Consider the following 24,842-nt stretch of genomic DNA (forward strand, 5'->3'; position numbering starts at 1 on the left):
ATCGTCTGGCATCGATTATATATTCGCCTCATTATTTATTTGTCAAAATTGCTGTAGTTCATATAAGCATCAATCTCGTTTTGTGACATGCATGGTGATCAATATTTTTCCAACCACACAATTGGTCATAGGTGTTGCGCAGATGACGAAATTGCGGGTATTACGAATACCCATAATACAGTAATTAAGGAGTAAGCGCCACATGTCCGGCCTGCCAGGTTTAGCGATTGAACATGGTTAGCTGGAAAAGTTGGTGAATACGAGGCAACAATTCCTAATTTTGTGAACGATTACTGTAAAATCATGTGAATTCAGCCATTAGTGGTAGCATAGCATCTTATGATACGCATCGGAGCCGGAGCTACTTTTCAAGCAACCGGTTCCAGCCCCGGATCCGACTCCACTTGAATTTTATGTAGAGCGCCGGCTCCAGCTCCGGCTCCGCGGAAAATGCACGGCTCCGGGGCTCCGGCTCCTAGCTCCGGCTCTGGATCCAAAACCCTGGTTACAATCACGTTTATTCTCAATAATTGCATGTCCTGAATTAATATATTGCTCTACATCGGATTGTGGGCCGAGGGGACTTCTGATTGGTCATGCGAGATTATCAGTCGAAGACGGGGCGTGACATGTGATGTGACATCCGAATGTAGTAGCATCCAATGCTGTGTTTTAGATGGCTTGAGCGTTACTATTACAAACCGTGTATCAGACAACGCAACGTCATAAGAACTAATTCCTATTTCATTCAACAAACTTATACTCTCGATATTATGTAAAATTTTGAACGGTATAGCATCCAACTTGCCTCGGTACGAGAATCAAACAAGCACTTCCAACTTTGTTTCGGTTGCTTGCCGGATACAAATATCCCGATCGAATTTCAGACAGACCAGTATATCAATAGTAAAACGTTAACTCGCGATCTTTACCTTTGGTTTTCATCGTATGCCTTCGGAACAAGTCTTTGTAATAAAATTATTGGTCGAATACATTTTTTGACGCGTACAATAGAATTGGTCAATATATGATTGGTTTAATAAATTGAGTTGCCTAACGGTAATAACCACGAAACGGACTTAGCCACACTGGATAGATAGTGATAGATAGATCATTAATTAGATTTGTCTCACCAGGAAAATTTGAAACATTCAAATAATCGGTATGGACAGGGAAGGCACGATACGGCCGGGTGGTCAGCTAGTCAATCCCTTCCCTAGAGAGCATACAAATTATATCTAACAGCACCAGAGACGAGACAGAACGAACACAATGGTAGATTTGAAAAACACAAAAATGAAAGAGATCCGTATCAGCACACGACCTACACCAGTGGTTCCCAACGTTTTTGTCTTCATTCCCCACTTAAGATTTATTTCGAGCCTTCATTCCCCACCAGGACCGCAACATCACTTTTCAGCCCCGCCAACAAAACGTTGGTCTTGGGCCTCCAGAACCCCCTTAGTCCCGCAGAGCCTGTAGGCTTTTTCCCTGCAACTTATCAGCTACATTGGGTCCACTGTTTGGTGCGTCGCTTTATTTCGACTAAACGCACGTAGCGCGAAAAATTTACACAATTCGTGATTGAATCGGCCAATATGAATTGCATATATTTTGCTATCAATTTTTTAGCCCCTCTCTGCTCACGTAATCAGATTAGCCGGTAGATCTGAGTGAGGTGTGTTGGAAAAGGTATGACCCCTAAATAAGAGTTGAACAGCTTCTGGCGCACCCGCTGATATATTGACTTCGTTACATTATGCTATTTTGTGACCTCATATGTCTGCTATGTCAAAAGATATGGAAATCGCCAAAATTAAAAGGTACACACGGTTTCGAATTGGTATTGCTTTACAGGCAAATAATTTTTCCCTGCGGGATGGCTTTTGTCCTGTGGGGTTCAAATCGCCTGGACAGGAACTCGGCGCCAGCCATTTAGCCAATTAAACATATATGTATATTGTATATATAACGAAGTTTTGGGTCACCGCAAGGGCATTCCTTCACGGCCAAGGTCTTCTCGCTGCAGATCGTTCTGGCACACTTCTCGGAGTTGCATGTTACATGGCCTATAACTTCATATGGCTTGGTGCGTCGTGGCGCAGTGATGGCCGACGCCTAAGTCTCCATTTCTATAAATTCTACGTATTTTCGTGGGGGAAGGGTACCCAGTGATCAGATATTCGGCAATATTAAATCGCGGGGGGTTTGGGGTGCGGCAGTTACGGTCCTGTTCCCCATTACCCAGCACTTTTGTCATCACAGAGCAGCTATTTGCTGGTTTGACTACTTAAGACACACAATCACACCAGCACGCAAGATAATCGCCTATAACTGCAACATAAAACGTATTGTGAACCGATACCAGTAGCGCTCAAAATTTCACGAAAGCGTTATTTCACATCAAACTAGTCGTGCTGGATGTGTTTGTGACGCCATAATTGACCATCCAGAGTTGAAAATGAGGTTTTGTGAACAACACGCAATATAATTTTCGATACATACATTCCAGAGCAGTTAACTGGTAACGGTAATTGCGCATGATGTGTCTCCGTGAATATATAGCCTGTCCTCTATATAATTCTGACCAAATGCGTCTACCAGAAACCATTGAATTCCCCACCAGTGGGGAATTCCCCACCGTTTGGGAACCACTGACCTACACGTAAGAGAGCTATGCTCGAGCAGCAACAATGGGGCCGGTGTGAACGTGAGGTTCACGTTCGCGTTCTGTTTGTGAACCTCAGAAATTTAGAAGTTCACGTTCACAAACGAACCTTAGGAGGTTCTGCACTGTAAAACTTTTTCATTTATTACAATTTCCACGTCATTATAACATCTTCGGTTGAAATTCTCTGAATTTCAATTTCGAATAACTCTATGAATGGGGCTGGCAGCATAAAAAATCAACAATAAACAGTAAATGAACAGTAAACGAGCATGAACTTTGACAATCTCAAAAATCGTACTTGCTTGGTCACAAAAGTCTGCTCGAAATATTCAACTTTCCGTTTGTAAATATTTAGCGACTGTCTGCTGTGAGCTTGACCCGCTATCACACAGTATCAAGAACATCGTTGTCTAATGTAAAAAAAATGTAGCAAGCGTACGGGATCCATCCTTATTTGATATGTTTATTGTATCATAAAAACCAAATCCGTGCGATTGGAGTGTTGGCTAACTTGTTTATGGGGTAATATCGGTAGCAAGTATAGAAACCCGTCTTACACTCTGCTCAAGATCAACGTAGCAATAGTCAATTGCAGAATAAGTTGTCCGGCCTAAACCGTCAAGGCGCAAGCTTATATTTCCTTTCAATTCCTCGCCGAAATTGTCGGCAAAGCGACAGCTTGAGTTAATGGAATTATTATTGTATTTTCTTGCTCCGGTTGATACAAAAGTCAGCATATACTCCAGAATTGTGGCATAATCTGGCCTGAGTCGTCGCTAGGTACTGAAATGTAGGGTTGGAATTAGCGATATGACGCCGTGTGACGTCATAGGTTCACGTTCGCGTTCACACAGAACCTTTCAATAAGGTTCGCGTTCACACGAAGCTGAACCTTTCAGGGATTCGCACCATCCCTAAGCAACAACAACAGTGCACATCAATCACAGACCAATAGATTGATTAGAAGTTTCCAGCAGATAGTCTATCAGTGATTGTTAAAAACCGTTTAAGCTTCATTCGCGAATAGTAACGGCTATGCTATTCCAAATGTTAGGACCGGCTATTAAAAGTTTGTTTTGAGAGTTGGACGTGATTACCTTTATCGATCGTTATATTCGAACTAAAAACCCTGCTTGACTGAGATTGGAACGTAGCTGTACAGCTAATTTATCCCGACTCAAGCGATTGGAACTTCCGTTCAACCTGGCACCTCATGATAAATCCGTTTTCGAGGCATCTGGAACCTGCTAAAAAAGAGTCCGACAATCGTATTGCCACATTTCCATATTTCACATCTCATAAATCCAATATAGACAGAGGCACACCAGGGTCTGAAATCGCTACAATTCATACGGCTATGAGCACAGTTCACCTACATAGAGTATATTTCTATTTGCTACAGTGTAGTTACGTAGCTATACGCACAGGCTCCATTTCTAACTCACGGTCGATATTATTTGTAGAAGTGTTTGATAAATAGATACATTTCGTTAATAATATAATCGGTATATATTTTTCAGAGAGAATGAGAGACGGCAGAAGATGAATAAACGCTAATTTCCTACAAGAGTCATCATGATCCAAAAAGGAAATGTTACCGGGAGAATGTCCGTTATATTTCCGAACTAGAGCTGACAATTTCGCGTTCGATTGATGCAGTTGACACTAGATCAATTTTATGAAATTTTTTATCATGCAATGTGCATCTTTTAATTATGTAATCGTATAGAGTCGCGCAAAGTTTTAAAGCTCGACGAAAACAATAGTTAAACCAGGAATTTCGTCTTGATGCTCGATATTTCTTCCACAGTAGATTGTTTTATGACTCAAATTACTGATTTAGTGTATTTGAGCAAGATCGGTGTTTCATTAAACAATGGGTTGCGACCAAAACAGGAATCGCGAAGGGTAAAATTTAGGGTAGTGACGGCACCAAATAGATTTTTTAATATGTATGTAGTATTTGTAGAATTACTTGCAACGTAAAATTTATTCACGAGATTTTCCGTGGATAATCTGTACAGTGTACATAAGTCCATGTGTTGGGTAGCCTACTTATAGCTAATAATTGAAACGTGCAGAAAAGTCGTTACTATAATATTCCTTGATCATAAAAATGTGTCGACCTTTGCATTACACAATTGTTTTGAATTCATAATAAGATATATTCGACATTGGTTTCTCTAGAAAACACCATCTTCTCCGGAAAATACAGTCAGTGACCGCTGTGATGCTGTAGTGTACGAATGTGTAGCGAGCGGTTACGGGATTTTGAGAAACAGATATTTCGAGGCCAACCCCTTCCGCGCCAGGATACATGAAGACATGAAGTCTTGGCCAACATACGGCTATGCAAAGCGAGGTGCCTATAAAAAATTATGCCAAAATGATCGTCCAAATCTTGTGATGTTGACATGTGCGGTCGTCGAAAAGGGATCGAAAAGTTCCGTTCTTGCAATATAAGGAGACAGTAGTACAATGCAGTGCAAATGCGACCCGCAGAAGAAAATAATGCTGTCCCAAAAATGTTTCATAGAGCTGCGTTGCATACAACTGTTGTACTGCTGTTACTGTCATTTATGCCGGTAAAACGTAGCATATTTTAATATTAAAAATGCAATATTTTGATGTGTGAGGCTTGGGTCGCGAGATGCCACTAAAACTCCGACTTGGGTCGCGGTCTAAAATGTTTTAGAACCACTGATGTTGGGCGTCGTATTTTCCGAAACACACAAGTAATGTTCTTGGACTTGACCTAAGCTTTCTACTAAGTTGAGGGAACGCGGATGAAGTTTTACTGTTGACTTTTTGTTACTAGTTGATGCGGTCATGAAGATGATTTTCTAGGTAACCTGCCTTATGGCTATGTGTCTGTAGAACCGGGTACGAATTACAGCTATATTTAACAAGTGGCTTGGGCAATAAATTGTCAATGTAGATTATAAACATTTTTCTATTCGCTTTCACCGTCTATGGCAGTGGCGATAAATCTGATGCTGGTTTTGTCGAGACTCACGTATTCGAGGAGTCAATTCCAGAGGATGGTCGGCATGATTCAACAAACTAATGTGCCTAAGTAATTTCAGGATCTGCTTTGCCATTCGCCGCGGTTGATTACGCCACATCGTTTGACCTGGTGACTTTCGTTAGCGTACGTCAGTGATTCCCAAACAGCGGGTCGCAGCACACCACTGCATGTGCCACCACCGATTCTTTGAAATTTCGAAAACTACCGTTTATATATTTAAAATAGGGTATTCAAAAAGTGTATTCAACTTGAACGCGCTCTATCTGCTCAATTCGTCTCTACTTTCTGAGGCTCCGTATTCTATTCTCTATTTGGCTAATAATTATAGAATGATACTACACAGTTACTCAGTGGCGGCTCGTGACATTATCGGGTGGTGGGGAAAGGGGTTCACCCGATTTTTGTTGTCTAAGTGACGTCACAATAGTGTATTCCGACGTGAAAATGTGACTTCGTGGTGGTCACACACAGTTTGTATGGGGCATAGACATTAGGCATGGTTAACTAGGCTTACGTATTTCAAATTATTCGGAAGAAAATTTGAGGTGCAGTAGTTCATACCTGCAAATTTTAACGTTTGTATCAGTAGGCCTATTGCCCGCGGCGTGATTTCATAGTTGCAAAATGTTCAACGACGAGTTCACTGAAATCTGGAATACCCAGAATGACAGCATTGAGAATTGTGAGCACATCTAACGCATCGAGCCTATCTGTACACGTCCCGATTCCGAAAAAAGTCTCTGTGCGTTTTAATGTTCTGAAAACCAGTGTTGGGATCAAGTCACGACTCATCTCGAGTCATTTCACATTTGACTCGAATCAAGTCACGTCTATCGATTTTCGAAAGTGACTCGAGTCAAGTCAAGTCACTCGTTTTTTGGAGGTGACTCAAGTCAAGTCCAGTCTCGAGTCAAGTCAAGAGTCAAGTCACAATTCAAGTCAAATTGAATTTCCGAAGCATGAGTGATGATTGAAAGTTATTGCATTTTGCTAGCTGTGTGAACCACAGATTAATTGACCATTTATCTTGAATAAAATAACTAATATAAAGTTAAATATACAAGCAAAAAAGGCGCTGTATCGCGTGCGCACACCTAGAACTGCTAATAAAATACGTGAGTAACTACATAGCTACATGCCACAATCTGCTATTATTAGCCAAAATAGAGGATCGAATAGCAAGCCCCGAGAAGTTGGTACAAACACCAATCTACACATTAATGAGAATATAAACACATGAACTATATTCGTTCAAATCATACAAGAGGGTTGGTAAAGGTGAGCACTGCGCCACGTATGCACTGAGCAGTCTAAGAAATAGAGATACGCTTCTATTAGATTAATCTACAGCTACTACGACAATATAATATGTGTTCGTATATCGTTTGCGGTCAATTTATTCGTGATGTGTACTGAAAACGTACTACGAAAGGAAAGGACGTAGTTTATTTTTGTCCTGGATGTTTTTGCGGCATATACACCGACTTATGATACACATACGCACGATCTGTGCATATGCATACCATGAGTGCATGATGTGCATATGCCGCTCGACAAGGAAGCACAGATATAGCCTCTACGGCTTTATAAGTCATACACCACCCCCTCCATGCTATCCCAGTAATGCATGAGCGCCAAGCAGGGAAGTCAAGGATACCAGTGTTACTAATCAGGTCTTTGGTCTGACCCGACCGGGGATCGAACCCACGACCTACCGATCAAGAAGCCGGACGCTTCACCATTACGCTATCTTGTCGAACTCAACGCCAGTTTGTTTTTTATTATGAAGACTCAAGCAACTAAACGCGATACACAAAAACACCCTATATATAGGTAGGGTCAGATGTGGGTAATCAACACAAATGATGAGAACACAAAGAAACAATAATCATGACAATCACCCCTCCTTAAAAATAAGACTTCACTATAAATAAATCGTTACAAATGACAAATTTTAAAGCTACAAACAACAAAACGACCGCACGATTTGGCCCAATCTCCGTATCTATCAGGAGGCCAACGGATGCGAGTGGATCGACGTAGAGATATATCAGGCATCGGACTGCCATCGACGTCATCTGAGCGATCTACTTGAGAATCGGTGCTCGTGCGTTCTTTCTCAACTTACTGCATAGATTCTTCAACCACTTGTTCAGGCTAACGCTCCGGAATCTCCATATCTTCCTCAGTTCCGGACTTTGGGCGCAAGGTTGCTGTTCGTTCACGAGGAGGACACGGAGCACGGTCTTTCACAGATACCGTAGTTTCACGACCGTCTCGGCGCTTTAAAAGAGAATACTTTGGATTTACTTCAATGAGCTCGACATATTCGCAGAGAGGATCTCTTTTATTTCGGACAAATTTTCTCAGGAGCGCATCTTTGCTGGATCTGGAATAGATTGACCGTACATCGATCGACGGCAAAATGAAAAGAAACGTTCATGCGGAGTGACTCAGGTGGCAGTACATAATAATGACCGTATAGAGTAGGTGGCAGTACATAATAATGACCGTATAGAGTGCAAGGCGTCTGCTAACACCACTTCCCACGCGCTCTCCGGCAATTTGTGAGATTCGAGTAAGAGTTTAATTGACCTCCATATCGTCTGATTAGCCCGCTCACACTGACTGTTACCCGTAAGGTGATAAGGAGTGGTACGACTGGTCGCAACACCCTTTCGGATCAAAAACTCATGGACATCTTTAGAGAGAAAAGACTATGCACATAGCCTGGTAGTCCAAACAAAGCGAACAATGTATATGGATATTTGGGATATTAAAGATAATTTGACATTATTTCAGTCAGTTTGCCCATATTGTACGAACGCCCTAAGAGCCATCCCGCTAGGGTAGCATTTAAAACAAATGCTTGTTTATCACACTTTGTTTAAAACATGTTTAAAACAGTGTTTTATACAAAGGCCTTTAAAACAATTGTGTTTTTTAAGTTGTATAATTATGCCATAATTGTGTCAATACTTTCCAAAAAGATGTTGTATGTGTCTACAGACGCACCCTATATAGCCGACCTATACGATATGGGATGGTTGGAAATTGGAACCCCACAAAATGGTCGGTTAAACAGCTATAGTACGAAGATATTTCGCCGAAGGAACTTATCCTATATTTTCAAGTGTCAATGTCAATCCACTATGACGCAACAATTGAATATTAGTGACGTCATAGCTTAAACAAACAAAAAACATGTTTTAAACAAGAGCCTTGTTTTAAACTTGTTTGTTTAAAATTGGTTGTTTTAAATGCAACATCCAGCAGTTAGCAACTCTGGCCGATATAACTGTGTGTTTTAATCGTGAATCTTAAGTAATAATAAATATTATTCAAGAAGGTGTAAGTTTTGGCTTTGACAACCATACGGATACCGCACCAGGTTAGTGAGGTAGCGAACTGGTATCTACAGCTGCAACACCAATGGGTTGCGGGTGTGAGTCCGACCGAGGTCGAATACAGAATTCCTACCTAAGTGTTGGAGGTTCTTCTGATAGACTCCCCCTCGCAATCTCATCCGTGTAAGCGGTGTCTTATAAAATCCTAAAAGTGGGCCGTGCTACAAGTCGGCAGCTACGGAATAAAAATGAAGAAAATTGGCTTGGTGTAAATGACCATACCGTCGACAAACGCCATGAATACCTCAAAACAAACAAACAAAGGATACCGCACGTTATTCTTGAGAGATATGTTGATTTGTGTATTGCATAGATAAGAAGTGAATGACGCCTAAGCCTATTCATAAATAACCGTCATCAAGTACTCGGATTGTGTGGGTTTGTATAGTAATGCGTTCCTGTTTTCAACGCCCACCATCATTCAATCGGCTAACATACCTTAGTACGGTGAAGCATATTTTCTAATGTTGTCAGAAAATGAATCAAAGGTGCTAGTCGCAACATTGATGCTACGATTCAAGTGCACAGTTTCACTCTTCTGTGCGTTCTAAATGCGAACACATTCACATCGCGATGACGTAACTTGTCTATCTATGATATTGCTGCGGGTGAATATTGTTCATGGGTTTGCCTTTTAAGCTTCGAAGGAAATCACTGCACGATACCCCTGAAAAAAGCAACGAACCCCTTCAGAACAACGGCGGTGCGATATTTGTAGTTCTTCTACTGCAGCAGCGATTCTAGGTCTTGATTGGTCAATAATGCGATACCCTGAATGTAAAATAATTAAGCTATGTATCCCAAAGAAACGAAGTGATAAGTTTCTCCATATTCTTTTTGTGTGATAAATTCCGGCTGGCTGGTGCGAATGAATTGAAACAAAAATAGTGCGAATGGAGCTCAAAAAGGTTGAAAAGCATTGCTGCATAGCTGCAGTTCGAACGCGGTGGCTTTCAGAAGGAAATAGTTGCGCTAAGATATTTAGAGCGCAGTGCCCACTTTAATACCATTACCAGCGTGTGTATTTTTGGAATGCAACATCCTGTTCTATATTCTAGTTTATAAATCAAATCAGAAATTCATTTCGTATCATACCGTAATACAAGTCACATTCGGGCCCTACATTATTTCCCGACTAAATATCCCATATACCAGCTGTTTAATGGGTCGTGATTCGGAGTGTAGTTGATCGAAGTCAGACCGAAACCTTTAATGCAGTCTTCTAAAATCCAAAGTCATGTTTTTTAAGTTGAGAGTATTGCGCTAGGCGACAGTCGAACATTACAAGCGTTGCCCCCAACAACAGAAATAAAATAGTAATTTCGGTTTATACTTGACGATTGCTTCAAAAAATTGACATGCAACGAGCAAATGAGCGGAAACGCGTGATCAGTGATTAGTGATCACATATGAAATCACAAAAGTGATCGTCTGTGATGTTTATGTGAGATGTCGGTATATATTAATATGTACTGATATGCCTGAGCATTGAGAAACACTGAACAAGTACGCCAACGTCAAAATCGTTCAATTTCCGTTTCCATTTTAGTAGTATATTTCCAATACCCAGTTCACAGATGGTCAACATTTCTGTATCTGTCCCGTCTAGACTTTCAATTGATTATATTGTTGTTGTTGTTGTTTATTAAAAAGAAAAATTTGGCGCTTATCACCTGTTGGTCTTTTGCACCACGATCAAGAATTGCGTAATAAATGAAAATCAGTCAATGATGGAGTACGTATTGGATAGACATTTAAAAAAAGAAAAGCATTTCAGTGATACGAAATAATATCAAGGCGAGAAAAGGGAAATTACTAAGCAGTTGAAAAGACCGCATTCACGGCTATTCACAAATAACGGTTTCAGGATAACACAAATTCAATTGTAAAAGGGATGATTCGATCCTCCATGAGGATAATTCCAAGGTGGAAATCAACATTCAATTCAGCACATTTAGCAATGAGGATAGTACGGTGGAAATCATATTTTGAGCAGTGGATCAAAACATGTTCAGTGGTTTCATGATAGCGACAAAGAGAGCAAAGTGGAGATTCCACTGAACCTATTCTACGCAAATGGTTATTCAGACGACAGTGGTCGGACTGAAGACGAAACAGGATGCTTTCTTCTACGCGGTTTTTTCTGGAAAACATGGTCGAAGACCGTTAGGATGAACTAGCGTAGGCCTGTAGGAGTGTGCAACGAGCGAGTTCGGGCCTATGAGATTCATTCATTTCGAGGCCAACCCCTTCTGCGTCGGGGCACGTGACGACGTAAAGTTTCGGCGAACAAACCGCTGATAAAATGCGGTGCCAAAAACATACGCGGCGACAAAACCTCGGTCTAAAAATGACCAATGCTGGATGACCAATCCTTTCAAAATGGATTGGATATGCTCCGTTGTCGATACGGAATAGTCCCGTTCTCGCAATCTGGGTAGACAGTAGTACAACTGCGATACGCAGAGGAATTTAATTCGCCCTAATTTGAAATCACGTGCGTCATACATGTTTTGTAGAGCTGTCTTGGTTAGAATTGTGGTGTACGCGTTCTGTATGTCATACATGTCCGTAAAATTGTAGCCAGGGCCGTAACTGCCGCACCCCAAACCCCCCAATTGGGGGGGGCGAGCTCGAAGGGGGCCCAAAATTATTTCGTGAATTAGCATAAATTATAGAGTATTTTTTGGAAATTTGTGGAACTTTATCAAAAGTTTTTCGCGCTGCGCGCGATTTCAGGTTGCCGGATATCTTGATTATTGGGTACTCTTCCCCGAAGAAAAAATACGCAACATTTATAGAAATGGGCATATCGGCGTTGGCTATTGCCGCGCCACGACGCACCAAGACATAAAGTTTTAGGCCATGTAATATGCGACTCCAAGAAGTGTGCCAGAACGATCGCCGGCGAGAAAACCTTGGCCGAAAGGGACTGCCCTTATAATGACCGAAAACTTCGTTATATATAGGCATTAGGGTTGTCCAAAATTTGGAAAATCCTAAGACATAAGACAAAAGCCTCAACACAAACATGTGGGTTTTTCATCCTTTCGACAAACTGGAGCTTCGCGGGACCTTCGTGTCAGCTCTCAAAAACGATTTCTGCCAGCAAGCATTTTTCACTCGCGAAAAATACGCTGTATTTTGGATAGGAGTGCAGAACAGATTATAAGACCTGGCCATCCAAGCACTAATAGACGTTCTGGTACAAATTCCCAGCAACATTGTTTGGCCAAGAAGGGCACGTTTTAGTGAAATAGTTGAAAGCAAAACGAGCGAAAAATGCTGCCTTTTTAATGAGGCACTGGATAGCTTAAGCTACATAATAGTGAATTGGTTGCACATCTAAAAAAATGTTGTTAAGTAGGTCTATCTTCACATTCTTTATGTATAAAAATCTTTGATTAGTTTGTGCGAATGAAATTTATTTTACAGAAAAAGTGCGAATGGAGCTCAAAAAGGTTGAAAAGCACTGGTATAGCGTATGAGAAAGCGCGCTTGGCTCTCTCGTAAGCAGCGGTGTAATTTTGAAGGCGATCATCGATATGCTGCTTGCTTAACACCTGTCGACCGGCAGCTTGCAGTGATCGATACATATCGATGTCAGTCAGCTCGCGTATTTTTTAACTTATGTCCTTGTTATTGACACAATCAGTCCTTCAGAGAGACTGATACAAATCGACGGCGAGTTGGACTGGAGCAATCGCTGCGAGTATAACTGACCACGATTCCTAACTGACTGCATATAGTCCGGAAACAGTAAGTTTCCCTTTGTGTGTATTGTAGAATGGCGATCAAACAACCCAGACTATAGCATATCGTTAAAAATACGCTGCCATATACTCTAAATGAGAAATTACATTAATTAGGGTCAGATTCAGAGCGGCGTGGAAGACCTGTTAAGTGTTAACAGCACGGCCGCTTTCGGAAAGAATGATTCGTGATCTAGTTTCTTCTCGCGTGCGGCGAGGTGACTCGAGCGTGACCAACCATTGATACGGACAAAAACCACCGTGACAATAGCATATTAGGAACAGCAACGGACCTTGTCCCAGATTCATTAGAAACTACATAAAACGTAATGGAGAAAAGTTACATGGTATCAGCTATGAAAATGCAAAAATTGTAAATAGCTTGGCTGCTATGAAGTTGGAAACGTAGGAAAATTCAAAACAACGGGCCCCTGAAGTTAGTGAGAAGACATGCCTCACACCACGACTGATTAGCAGTACCAAAAAGAGTGAGTGGAAGGGGACTACTGAAAAGCTGATTTTCTTTAACTCGCCGAATAGCTCGTTCAACGTGAACTCTCAGAGAGGCAATTTCCTGCGTTTCATGTACTTGCCGTTCAGAAAATCTTTCTTCGGTATTTACGGGTGGCATGTTCAACCCAATATTTCGGTCCAGCAAAAGCTTTGCTATATTGAATCCTTTGTCAGCCATCACTGAATCACGTGGTTCGCGTAGATCAAATAAACCAGATCGTTTACAAATATCCTTGTCTGAAATGCTTCCAGAATAAAGAGAACTAACAAAACTAACAGGGCCATGTGGTGCAATACCGATCAAGCATTTACAGGTTACGTAGTTCTTAAAGTAGGAAAAAAGTTCACTCTGAACAAGTAAAGATGATGGTATCTGGACTCTTACTTCACAACAGTCAATTATGACACGCGTGCCACTATAATTACCGAATTTGAAAGATTGGGGCATGTGTTCCTGAATTTTCTCCCTACTTGCCCAGATTGGTAAGCTGCCTAGAGTGAAATATAGGAAATTGACCCTAGTTATTGATAACCTGCTAACAGATGCAGTGGACAAGTTGAATCGAACACCAAGGTCTTTCACACCAAAGCCTTGGTGAATACGACAAAGAAATAAAAATAGTTCGTCATGTAATGGAAGAGTTCTGGAATTTGCCTTTGCATTGAAATTCATCACCTTACCACTTCTGACATCATCTTTAACAGCTGACCAAGGAGGAACAGTGGCAGCCGTGAATGAGATGATATCAAAGAACTTTAAAAATAATCCGTAACTTGAAAATCCAGAATAATATCGAAACATATCATCGGATGCTTTGAATCTTTCAACGCCAAATGAGGACAAGCTCAACTTTTCCAGTTCTTCACTCAAATTCAGTATTCGTTCCTTTGCTTTACAGAACATATGAGAGATTGAAACAGTTATTCACTACTTTATATGCGTTATGACCAACTATTTCACAGATAGGGTTATGCTATGGCCTCAAAGTCTATCTGGTATTATACTTGTTCCCCGACTTTTGTGAGTGAAAAGTTGTCACACACCGGCACAAGAAAGCTTTGTAAAACGACTGTAAACCGGCTCGGTTTTTCGCTCAAAAACAATGTATAGCATTGATGAGTATGTTACCAATACTAATTTTGCACCAAAACGCGGAACCACCATAAAGCGAAAACGCACGGCGTTAAATAACGTAACCTTCTCCAAAACAGCCACCTGCGCATATGAAGCTCGATTCAGCTGCATGCGGCCAACCATAGGCCAAGATGGCGGCGCCCGAAAGCAAAAATGAAAATCGTCCACTCAAATGAATAAGGGTCTGTATTAAGCCTCAACCGGACAGGCTTATACTTGGCAGACTTCTCATCAAGCGTCTCGACGGATTGACGCCACCGCAAGCTGATATTTCGCGAACGAACTGTGTGTCGGCCAGCCACCGTATATTCGTACTCCACATCACTTGAATGATTTCGTTTTGTCACCAGTATTTAAAATGGATATTTAGTGTTCACTTTCCCGTCATCACTTGTATTTGTTTTTTCTCTAGGCTTATTCATCTGTCTATATGTCGTGAGTGTCCACTGGACACTGTCCAGTATTGAGCCTTTCACATTGTAAAGTGCATCTTTGTCGCAAAACACATCATTTTGTCGTTTATAGCTTTATCACCATACCGACCTCACTTTAGTTCGTCGTTAGACCATTAGAGTAGTACTCGTATTCGAATCTTAGTCTCTATATAATCACTACCGCGCGTCATGCTGGTAGACAGACTTGGAAAACTAGATAATTCTAGTCTAATATCAGTAAATTAGAGCGAAATGCCAGTAATCTAATTCTAATCTAATTTGTGAAATGTTCTTATGCTCTAATTCTAATTCTAATCTAATTTGTGAAATGTCCCTATTCTCTAATTCTAGTTCTAATCTAATTATTGTTTTCCTGAAAATGCCTCTTTGTCCGAGACATATTGCACTATTGCAGTGAGTTAAAAAGAATATCCCTCTTCCGCAGGGAAATCCAGTGCCAAGCCGCCATGGCCTTACCTTCATCGTGCAGTCATAGTAGATATAATGACGAATAATAGCCTGCTAGAGTAGCTTGTAGTCTGCGAACAATATTCTAGTTTTTAAAACTTCACGTTAGTACATCGCCGTTCTGAATAACATGGGCGATGCCCATGGTTACCATAAAAGAAGTCATATTTTATTAAAGTATAGTAAAAATCGAGCCAAGCTTGGTGTACAGAAGTTACCCATTCTCATGGTTATGGGAATGCACTGTTGTTGTTGTTTATTAAACACAAATATGTGGTGGTTATCGTCTGACGGCCTTTTGCACCACGCACTGTGATTTGATGTCAACTGAATTTTGCTGTATTCATTTCCCATATACAATTTCATTCAATTTCCAAGTATTTGCGAACTAAGTAGCTCTAATTCTTATTATAATGTAATTTTGAAAAAGCTTAGTAGCTCTACTTCTAATTCTAATCTAATTTGGAAAAAGCTGTGTAGCTCTAATTCTAATTCTAATCTAATCTGGAAAAAGTGTGTAGCTCTAATTCTAATTCTAATCTAATTTTTAAAAAAAAAGTGTGGAGCTCTAATTCTAATTCTAATCTAATTCAGAAAAGCTGAAAATTTTCTAGTTGTCCAAGTCTGCTGGTAGAGTCCTTCATTCGTAGTTAAATCGTTGACTGTCGTGTCTATAATATCCTAAAGCAGGGATTTCAAACTCGAATTGCGTCGCGGGCCGGATTCAAACCTTCAGATCGCTCGCGGGCCACACCATTCAAAAGATTCCAAAATATTACCTCAAAACTCGTGCCCTTGATTTTCATTTGAATACTTTATTATCAAGCACATATATATACACACAATAGTATATTACATTATATTACTGATCATAGGGGCTCTATCCTAGATACACTGTTATTCGCAAACAATATAATGATGGCAATAATACGATGACTGCGTGCGCGGTTATATATACGGCTAAAACATGAGGCTCTTACGATGATATGAGTTGTCATATTTTTATGCAGCACTCTTTGTTTTAGTCGTATACTGGCGTCAGACCAGCGAGTGCGTTTTGAGGAATACAAAAGCTGACCACCTATATTTGAATTATATTTCCATGAACTATTATATTGTTCATGTAACCTACATATAACGGTTTCGCATTGGCGTTTTCGCTTCTGAGAATAACTAGTGTTGGGTCCGTTTTCTACATAAAACTCTGAACTCTGTATCCACTTGTTCTTAATGGTGACTTGGGTGAAATCATGTCAGATGGTCATGGCCTATGAACGTACTGTACATTTGCTGTCGTGGTGGATTATTTATTGGAAGTGTTTCTTACTAAAAATCCCAAAATGATTACAACCATATGAATACCATACCACATGAAATTTTATGCAAAATACGTTTGGGCCGAATTCGGTGTAAAAAAGATCAGCGGCGGTCGCTGGTTGGCCAAAACCCTCGATATTGCTATGTCCAGTCGTCGGAATTGTCCTTGAGCCCTGCAGCACAAAAGCGAAACACCGAGAAAAACAATGCACCCCAATTCGTAAACACCTGCATCACACATGTTTCATATGCCTGCGTTTTGAACAACTGGTTGTCTCGACCTTTTATATTTCAAACATTCCCGTGAAACGTATTATTTACTAGGGATGGTGTGAACGCGAGGTTCACGTTCGCGTTCTGTGTGTGAACCTCGGAAATTTAGAAGTTCGCGTTCACAACAGAACCTTGGTAGGTTCTGCACTGTGAACCTTTTTCATACATAACAATTTTCACTTCATTATAACATCGTTGGTTTAAATTTATTGCATTTCAACTGCAGGCCACTCCATGCATGGCGCTGGCAGCATAAAATAATCAACACTAAACGAGCATGCACCTTGACAATCTAAAAAGTTTCACTTGCTTTGTTGCAAAAGTTTGCTCGAAAGATCCAGCTTTCCGAATATTTAGCGACTCTCTGCTGCGAGCTTGACCCGCAATCACAAAACATCACGAGCGAAATAAGCTATGTAGTCATTGAATGATGCTTATTCGACCAATCAATGAGATTGATATCGTTTTCTGATGTAAAAAATCTAGCAGGCGCATGGGGTCAATCTTGACTTCATGTTTACTGTATCATTAAAACCAAATCGGTGCAATTGAGGTGTTGGCTATACTGCTGTATATCTTGTTAATGGGGTAATATCAGTAGCAAGCATAGATACCCGGTTCACACCATGATCAAAATCAATGTAGCAATACTCGGATGCCGAATACATTTTCCGGTCTATCATACAAAAAAGGTGATTCAAGTCTGATTTGAGTCAAGTCATGACTCGAGCCATCCCAACACTGCTACAAGGCTATATCTGCATCTTCCTTGCCCGGCGGCATATGCACATAATGTAATCATGGTATGCATATGCGCAGATCGTGTGTATGTATATCATGATTCGGTGTATATGCTGCAAAAACATCAAAGACAAAAATACACCTACCTTTCCTTATATTCCCTGGTAAGTCCTCGGCGAAATTGTTGGCAAAGGCGGAAGATATTGATTTTATGGGATTATTATATCATTTAATTGCCCCAGTTGATATATTTGGCGACGTTTAAAACGTCAATATATACTTCAGCATTGTGACGCTATGTTGCCCGAGTCGTCACTAGGTATCGTGTACATTAATATAGGCTATCATTTCATTGAAGGATAGGGTTGGAATTAGCAATATGACGTCACGTGACGTCACGAGGTTCACGTTCGTGTTCACATAGAACCTTTCAAAAAGGTTCGCGTTCACAGGAACCTGAACCTTTCAGAGGTTCACACCATCCCTATTATTTACCATTGAAAATAGCCTACTTATTTCCATATGCTAGGCTTGGGTGGCGAGATGCCAATAAAACTAGCATGTGGGTGAATAAAAGTTTGAGAACCCCTGCTGGTCAATGCAAGCATTGTGTATAGGCTATATTGTTCGGCGAGAAAGATGGCGACACGTGTAGATGGTATCAAGCTAACAACACATCTGAGTTACAAAGTCTGCAAAACTTTGTCAAATGCCACTCTGCTTGAACTAGGACAGAAATTGTTTTCCTGACTATCACGAAAAACGAATATTTTTGCCCTAAATAAATTTCATTATAGTTTCTGTATGGTGCAAGGTGATACTCTACCATCATTTTATACATCTCTTTCGTTCAATTCTATAATACAGTTCGTATTTGTTCGTTCATTTGGTTGTTGGCAGCCGAATAGTAAGAAGTAATTGCTTTATTGAGCTGAACAGGGTACATTTAGCCAGAACAATAGCGTATTGAATATTCACAAAATAAAGATGATCGAAAGTAGGTTCACATTTTATAGCATTCTGATACAACAAATCAACGTAAGTCATTAATTTTACGTGTTTTAGAAACGTGAGGTAACTGACTAGGCGACAGTAGTATTCACTAAGTTATCACATTAGCTGCTTACCAAGTGGTTACCACGGCGTGTGCTTGCGTTTGAAAAATAAAATCAGTGTTGCCAACTCCGGACGGAAGAAAATCGCTAAAACTGGTGTGAAAAATCGCTAGATGTCGCTAAATATTGAAAAAAAGCGCTAAAAAATAGCGCTAAATCTGCATTAATTGTTCAAGGTGTTAAATTGAACCATAATATCAATACACTCTTCTCAGCTGTATTTTACTCGTCTGGGGCCAAAGTCACTTATCATATTTCTAGTTCATAATACGTGATAGTCAGCTCTAAGCGGAACAAAACGTGCAGTGCATTTCGGTAGAGCAGATCGCTTTGCGCAATGATCGTTATACGTGACCGCTGACCAGGTTTACAGGCATAACCGCTCACTATGTAAGTGTGCCTTGCTCCATGCGTCCGTGAATACGTGATGCGATGTACCGTGGACATGCGCTTGACTTCTCTAAACTGAGTTGGAGTACTTGAACACGACATGCGACTTGACACACTTGCACACCAGAGTCTGAAAATCGGCATTGATCAGAGCAATCGCTGGACGAAATTGGTCATTGTTATGTTCATTGTGTTGCGGCAGTGTGCCATTGTTGGAGCAGTGCTGGTTTTCAGACTTCGAGGGCTGTTTCGGGGTGCATGGTTCCATTGCCCTGACGAGATTTTATTTTGTATCTTCGAAATCACTGCGACACTAGCTTTCGATCAAGGCCAATTATATTAAATTTCAGCGCTCAGGTCGCCAGATGTAGCACTGTCAATTATGCTACTTATAGATTACTCAGCGAGAATAGACACAGTTTGCCCATGCGTAACCGCCAGGAGTTGCGTATCTATCCGTATGTTAGTAATTATAATCTATCATTAATTTCATTGTATATCATCGAGTCCGCACTCTGGTGGCAGATGAGTCGCCAGTCGTCGGCCAGAACCGATATTTGTATAGTTATTTTCGGTAAAAAAGCGCTAAATAATCGCTAAATACCTTTTCAAAAATCGCTAGATTTATCGCTAGGCGCTAGATCCATATTTTTTAGCGCTAAGTCGGATGAAAAATCGCTAGATCTAGCGCGAAAATCGCTAAATTGGCAACACTGAAATAAATTCCTCGAACTTGAAACTGTTTTTTCGTGTTTACAAGACGTGAACCCAAACAATCTCTCACGCGTCTGCCGTACGATTGCGTCTCCCAGATGAACATTGGACTCTACGTATCTTGCTACTGCCAAAAATCAAACCGGGGCCTCAACCGCCCACATACAGTAGCATTTTGGAAAGTGATAACTAAACAAAATGTCATCACTCGGGCCGTGATGTTAAGGTTTGGCCGAGGTGTTGACGTTTTTGTAGATATTTTCATTCGTACATCGACCGAAAATATCATCGCTCCATCAAATATGCCGGACCTGGTGTCTGGAACAGTATCCCGCCGGCTATCCGACAGACGACAAGCATGTCCAGTGTCCACATTCAAGTCGAAATACAAGCAATTACTAGTAAATGAATACTAGTGCATCCTCAAGATTACCGGACCACGACTGACCTATCGATCTCGCCTTCCATGACATGCCACCCCATTTTTGTCGCTTGCTTTTTTTCTATACTATCTTCTTTACTTTTCATTGAGTGTGCATGCCTCCTCTTTACATTGCCTAGGCCAAGGTGGGAGTCTGATTCCATAGACTACTCGAAGTTGCTTCGACACCTTCCTATCTTTTCATTGTGGGCTATCGCATTTTTATGGTGTATTGAACAGATAAAATTGCTGATAAACTAATGATGATGATGATGACATAGATCAGATCGAGCCACCCCGAAAAGAGGGTACACTCGAACAGAACTCATTACACCCCTGAGATATATGCAATGAGAATTGCTGTATTCCACTCATTTTCACCCATTGGAATGCATGTGAAAGCAATATTTAGAACCTGAAGCATAGGTGTATGGGAGTAGTATGCGACGGATGCGGGCGCATCCCCTATCCAAATATCTGAGATTGTCACAAATTGACTTTTTTAGTTTCCTTACTATATTACAAAATCAGTGACAGAAACTTGTTTAACAATATACAAGGAGCATATATTTAACGTAACGGGCATATATTTAACGTAACGTGCATATTTCTGTCAAAACTACATTCATTGCAGTATTGAGTTATCAGATCAATGACGTTAACGGCACCATGACAAGCGCACGAACAGAGAATCGAAGTCTTAATTTGAATTCCAGTTTTCGCATAATATTATTATGATCAAATGTCCATTATGTCATCGATCGGCATCTTTCTCCAGATAAGCCTGAGACATGCATGGTTTGCATTTCTGTTTCTGGGAAATGTTTTCCCCTCAACTATATCCTGGTTTCTGTATATTATGACTACATTACTGTCCAGTTGTCCACTGTGTCATCAATCGGCATTGGGCAATCTTCCTCCAGATTAGCCTGGAACACCCATGGCTGGCTTTTCCGCTCTGGCGCTCTTTAGAAACATTTTCCATATATGTAGATAGTAGATCCTGGTTTCAGCATATTATGACCGTTTCGCTGAACGTGAACGCTATGTCGTAATGTCATCTAAGTTGGATGGTTGACTTTCCGCTCTTAGAAATATTTTCATCTTGTTTCGATCCCAGATTTCGTTATCTGAATCAAATACGCCATCTTCTCGATGCGGCAAAGTCCATATTTTCGGCTTCTTCCACGTTTCAGAGTTGCTATCCAACATAAAAGATCATTTGCCCAATTTCCCGCCTCTTCTTTTTCTATAGCATAAAATACTCATTTGACCTGTTATGAAATTCTAATGATTTATACTGTGCTTGAAATTGAAACCTAATACCTTACTCATTCGGAATCAAACCACTCAGAATTTGCCCAGCTTGTTATCATGCTGAACGTATGTCAGTAGATTACGTTAATTATCCTACATTTTCTTGCAAAGCAATAACTTGAAAATCCAAAGTAATTCAAATCATTGACTAAATAAATAACTTATCAACTTTTATATGCCATCGCCAAGAACGACACGACAAGCTACTAGGATTACCTAGTATATCCCTATCTACTAGCCAGAGTGCTAGACGCTACCGCAGCTAGACGCAGTAAACTTGTCATGGTCACTGGGTTGAAACAAAACATTGAGGTCATAGGTTAACATAGGTTCGGTTTATCAGCAACTTTTATCAGTGCAATACACCACAAAAATTGCGATACAATGAAAAGATAGAAAGGTATCGAAACGACTTAAATAGTATTTGAAATCAGACACTCACCTTGGCCTTGGCGATGTAAAGATAAGGATGTGCAGATTGCACACTGCATGGAAAGTAGAAAGACTACACGGCTGATAGACGATACCACGAGGTAATCGCGGCACAGAATAAAATAAGAGGCACATTTTAAAATCATCTCTCGTACATCGAAAAAGCAATCTAATATCACCAAGCTCCGAACTACTGCCATAGCTAAAGGCTTTGCTACTGCGATCTCCGGCAATGTAAATTGACGTCATCGCTACATACAGATGCATTGTGGATAGTACCCTAAGTGATGTCATAGTGATAGCGTGTCGCTACGTTGATTTAGTACAGGCATGGGAAAATGAATGGAAATCTGTTTTCCATGGTACGGGAAGTTATGGAAAAGTGGGTACTGTTAAAATATATTTGATTCGTGACAGGTTTGTCGTATTATATGCGCCACTCGCTTCATACATAGATTTTGCTACTTCAAGAAAATATCGTGGTCTGTGGTGTTGGCTGAGTGGCCATCTAAAAGGTTCCAAGCACTGGTTGGTGAGGATGGTGAGAGGGACGCAACTAGGGGGTTTTCTGATGAGGAAAGGATGTGCTATGAAGTGTACTTCGACGCGATTGATAGAATCACTACTGAGCTATCTGAACGGTTTGCCAACAACACGTCGAAAGTTCTTCTGTCGCTAGCAGAAATGGTACAAGGGAAAGGAACTATGGATGACTATAAAAAAATATCAGCCTTTTATTCCATAGATCAGGAATTGTTGGAATCTGAGTGCATTCTGTTCCAAAACTTAAATCCGCAAGGTATGATCAAAAGTGCTGGAGAATGTACGGAACTTCTTGTGTCTACTGGCATTGGAAAAACCCTTCCCCATTTCTCGAGGGCCGCACAGATTTTTGCCACTATTCCAGCGACATCTTGCACTGCTGAAAGGTCTTTTTCAGGGTTGAGAAGGCTCAAGACCTATCTGAGATCCACTATGGGGCAGCCACGTCTCACTAACATGGCGGTATTATACCTTGAAAGAGAGATGACAAATAATATTGATATTGAGAATATCATAGATGTGTTTGGTATTCGCCATGGCAGAAACAAATACTTTTTTTGAATGGCCAACACTACCCATAAATTGGGAAGCCTGGAGAGACTCTGTATCAGTGTGTGTGTGTGTGTATCAGCCATTTGCTTTCAGTGTATTTCAGCCCTGAATATCCTGAATATGTGAAAAGTTGTTCCCAGTGCGACATCGAAACAAACAAATGCATTATAACTGCTTTTGTGATTCATTGTCTATTTGGGCGATAAAAATATTTTCGCATCCCTAAAAATTTTTGCTCCCATACACCTATGACCTGAAGGTACCATTTACCTGACTTAAACCACACACCATGGCTACTATTATCTTAGTCAGATAAATAAAACTATTTCCCACCCATGGATTTGTACTGCAAGCCTGCTGACAAGCAGCAATACTCGTTTTCGAATTTGGCTTGATTATATAGGGAACGGCAAAAATCTCTTATAACTAGGGCGATTAATTTGACATGTCAAAAAAAGTCAAAATCTTGTCAAAATTGTAGCGTTTAGTCAAAAATGTCAAAATTGTTTACCAAGTCAATGTTTTTGCAGCCTGCATTTCGTTTGTATCGCAGATGTTTGCACTTTGAGTGCACTTATTGATATTTTACAGCTTGTAGCCCAATTATCGGCCTACCGTTGTAGACGGGCCATTATTGTCTGCTCATTGTGAATGATAAACGGCCAAATGAAACAAATTGGTTGAAATGGTGTTATGCTCAACGTACCGCAATATCCTAACTGAAGCAAGTCTGCCCTTGATTTTTATATCTACAAGAGCATGATGAAAAATTGTGATGTAGACAAAATTGTCAGAATCAAGCAACCCGATGTGACACCAGCCGTGTACTGTACAGTGTACTGTACACACACGACTGCAGTGTTGCCAGCCAACAACTTCTACTGTTGAACGTTCTTTCTTCATTCTTGACAAGCTGCTTTGTATGGACAGACACTTTCTACCCGAGAATGTAGGATAATATTTTTTGATGTACTTGAACAAATTTTATTTAGTTCTCCCATAATGTGCGATGTAACTATTGGGAATCTTCATGGGTCCAGATTTATTCCGAGTAAAAATTAGTCAGTTTTCAAGCCAAAATAGTTTGCTCAGGCCTAACTATACTTCGTAATGACAGACATTTCCAACCAGAAATGAAAACAAGTAGTACCATTCTAAGATTTTGTGGGAAAACACCTAATTTACATACGTTAGGTCAAATTTTGGACAAAATTAATTTTTCTAGGGTCAGAAGTGAAAATCCTTCGTTTTGTAGGTCAAAAAAATCACCCTAATTATAACTGCTCGATAGTTCTGTGCAGCTGTGAAATTTATTCCGATACCAAAATTTGAAGATAAATCACCAACACGAATCACACTGCAAATTAAACGAACTAGACTTCGTGGATTAACGAAATGGAAGTCGCGCACGCGTCACATCATGATGTAGGCTGCGAAAACGAAAAGAATGGCAGCAAACATTTTGTTGACGTGCGAAGCAGTTGATCCGTTACAAGCATCTGAAAAGGAAAGTAACCTGGGTCACCAGGGTAACGTGAACAGATACAGAGAGTTCACCCTGTACTGTCCGCTGGAGCCGTTCTCTAGTATCGGAACATATAAAATCAATATTAAAGAAG

General features: G+C 40.5%; 3 protein-coding genes across 3 annotated transcripts in view; 2 read left to right on the forward strand and 1 right to left on the reverse strand.

Moving 5' to 3' along the window:
* LOC145457142 (uncharacterized) overlaps positions 1–4,902 on the forward strand; it is a 62,377-nt gene extending 57,475 nt beyond the window's left edge. The window contains exon 10 of the mRNA XM_080335311.1: positions 4,192–4,902. Within this exon, the coding sequence (XP_080191437.1) occupies positions 4,192–4,228 (37 nt within the window). The 3' untranslated portion in view covers positions 4,229–4,902. The remainder of the gene's footprint in view (positions 1–4,191) is intronic.
* LOC145457410 (cilia- and flagella-associated protein 144-like) overlaps positions 1–24,842 on the forward strand; it is a 203,074-nt gene that overhangs the window by 8,350 nt on the left and 169,882 nt on the right. The window lies entirely within an intron of this gene.
* LOC145457428 (uncharacterized) overlaps positions 24,515–24,842 on the reverse strand; it is a 502,676-nt gene continuing 502,348 nt past the window's right edge. The window contains exon 5 of the mRNA XM_080335656.1: positions 24,515–24,722. Coding sequence (XP_080191782.1) covers positions 24,637–24,722 — 86 coding nt within the window. The 3' untranslated portion in view covers positions 24,515–24,636. The remainder of the gene's footprint in view (positions 24,723–24,842) is intronic.

The sequence above is a fragment of the Botryllus schlosseri genome, chromosome 2 (genome assembly GCF_051294905.1).
Source record: "Botryllus schlosseri isolate E-star chromosome 2, Bs_hap1, whole genome shotgun sequence".
In the NCBI taxonomy this organism is placed as follows: Eukaryota; Metazoa; Chordata; class Ascidiacea; order Stolidobranchia; family Styelidae; genus Botryllus; species Botryllus schlosseri.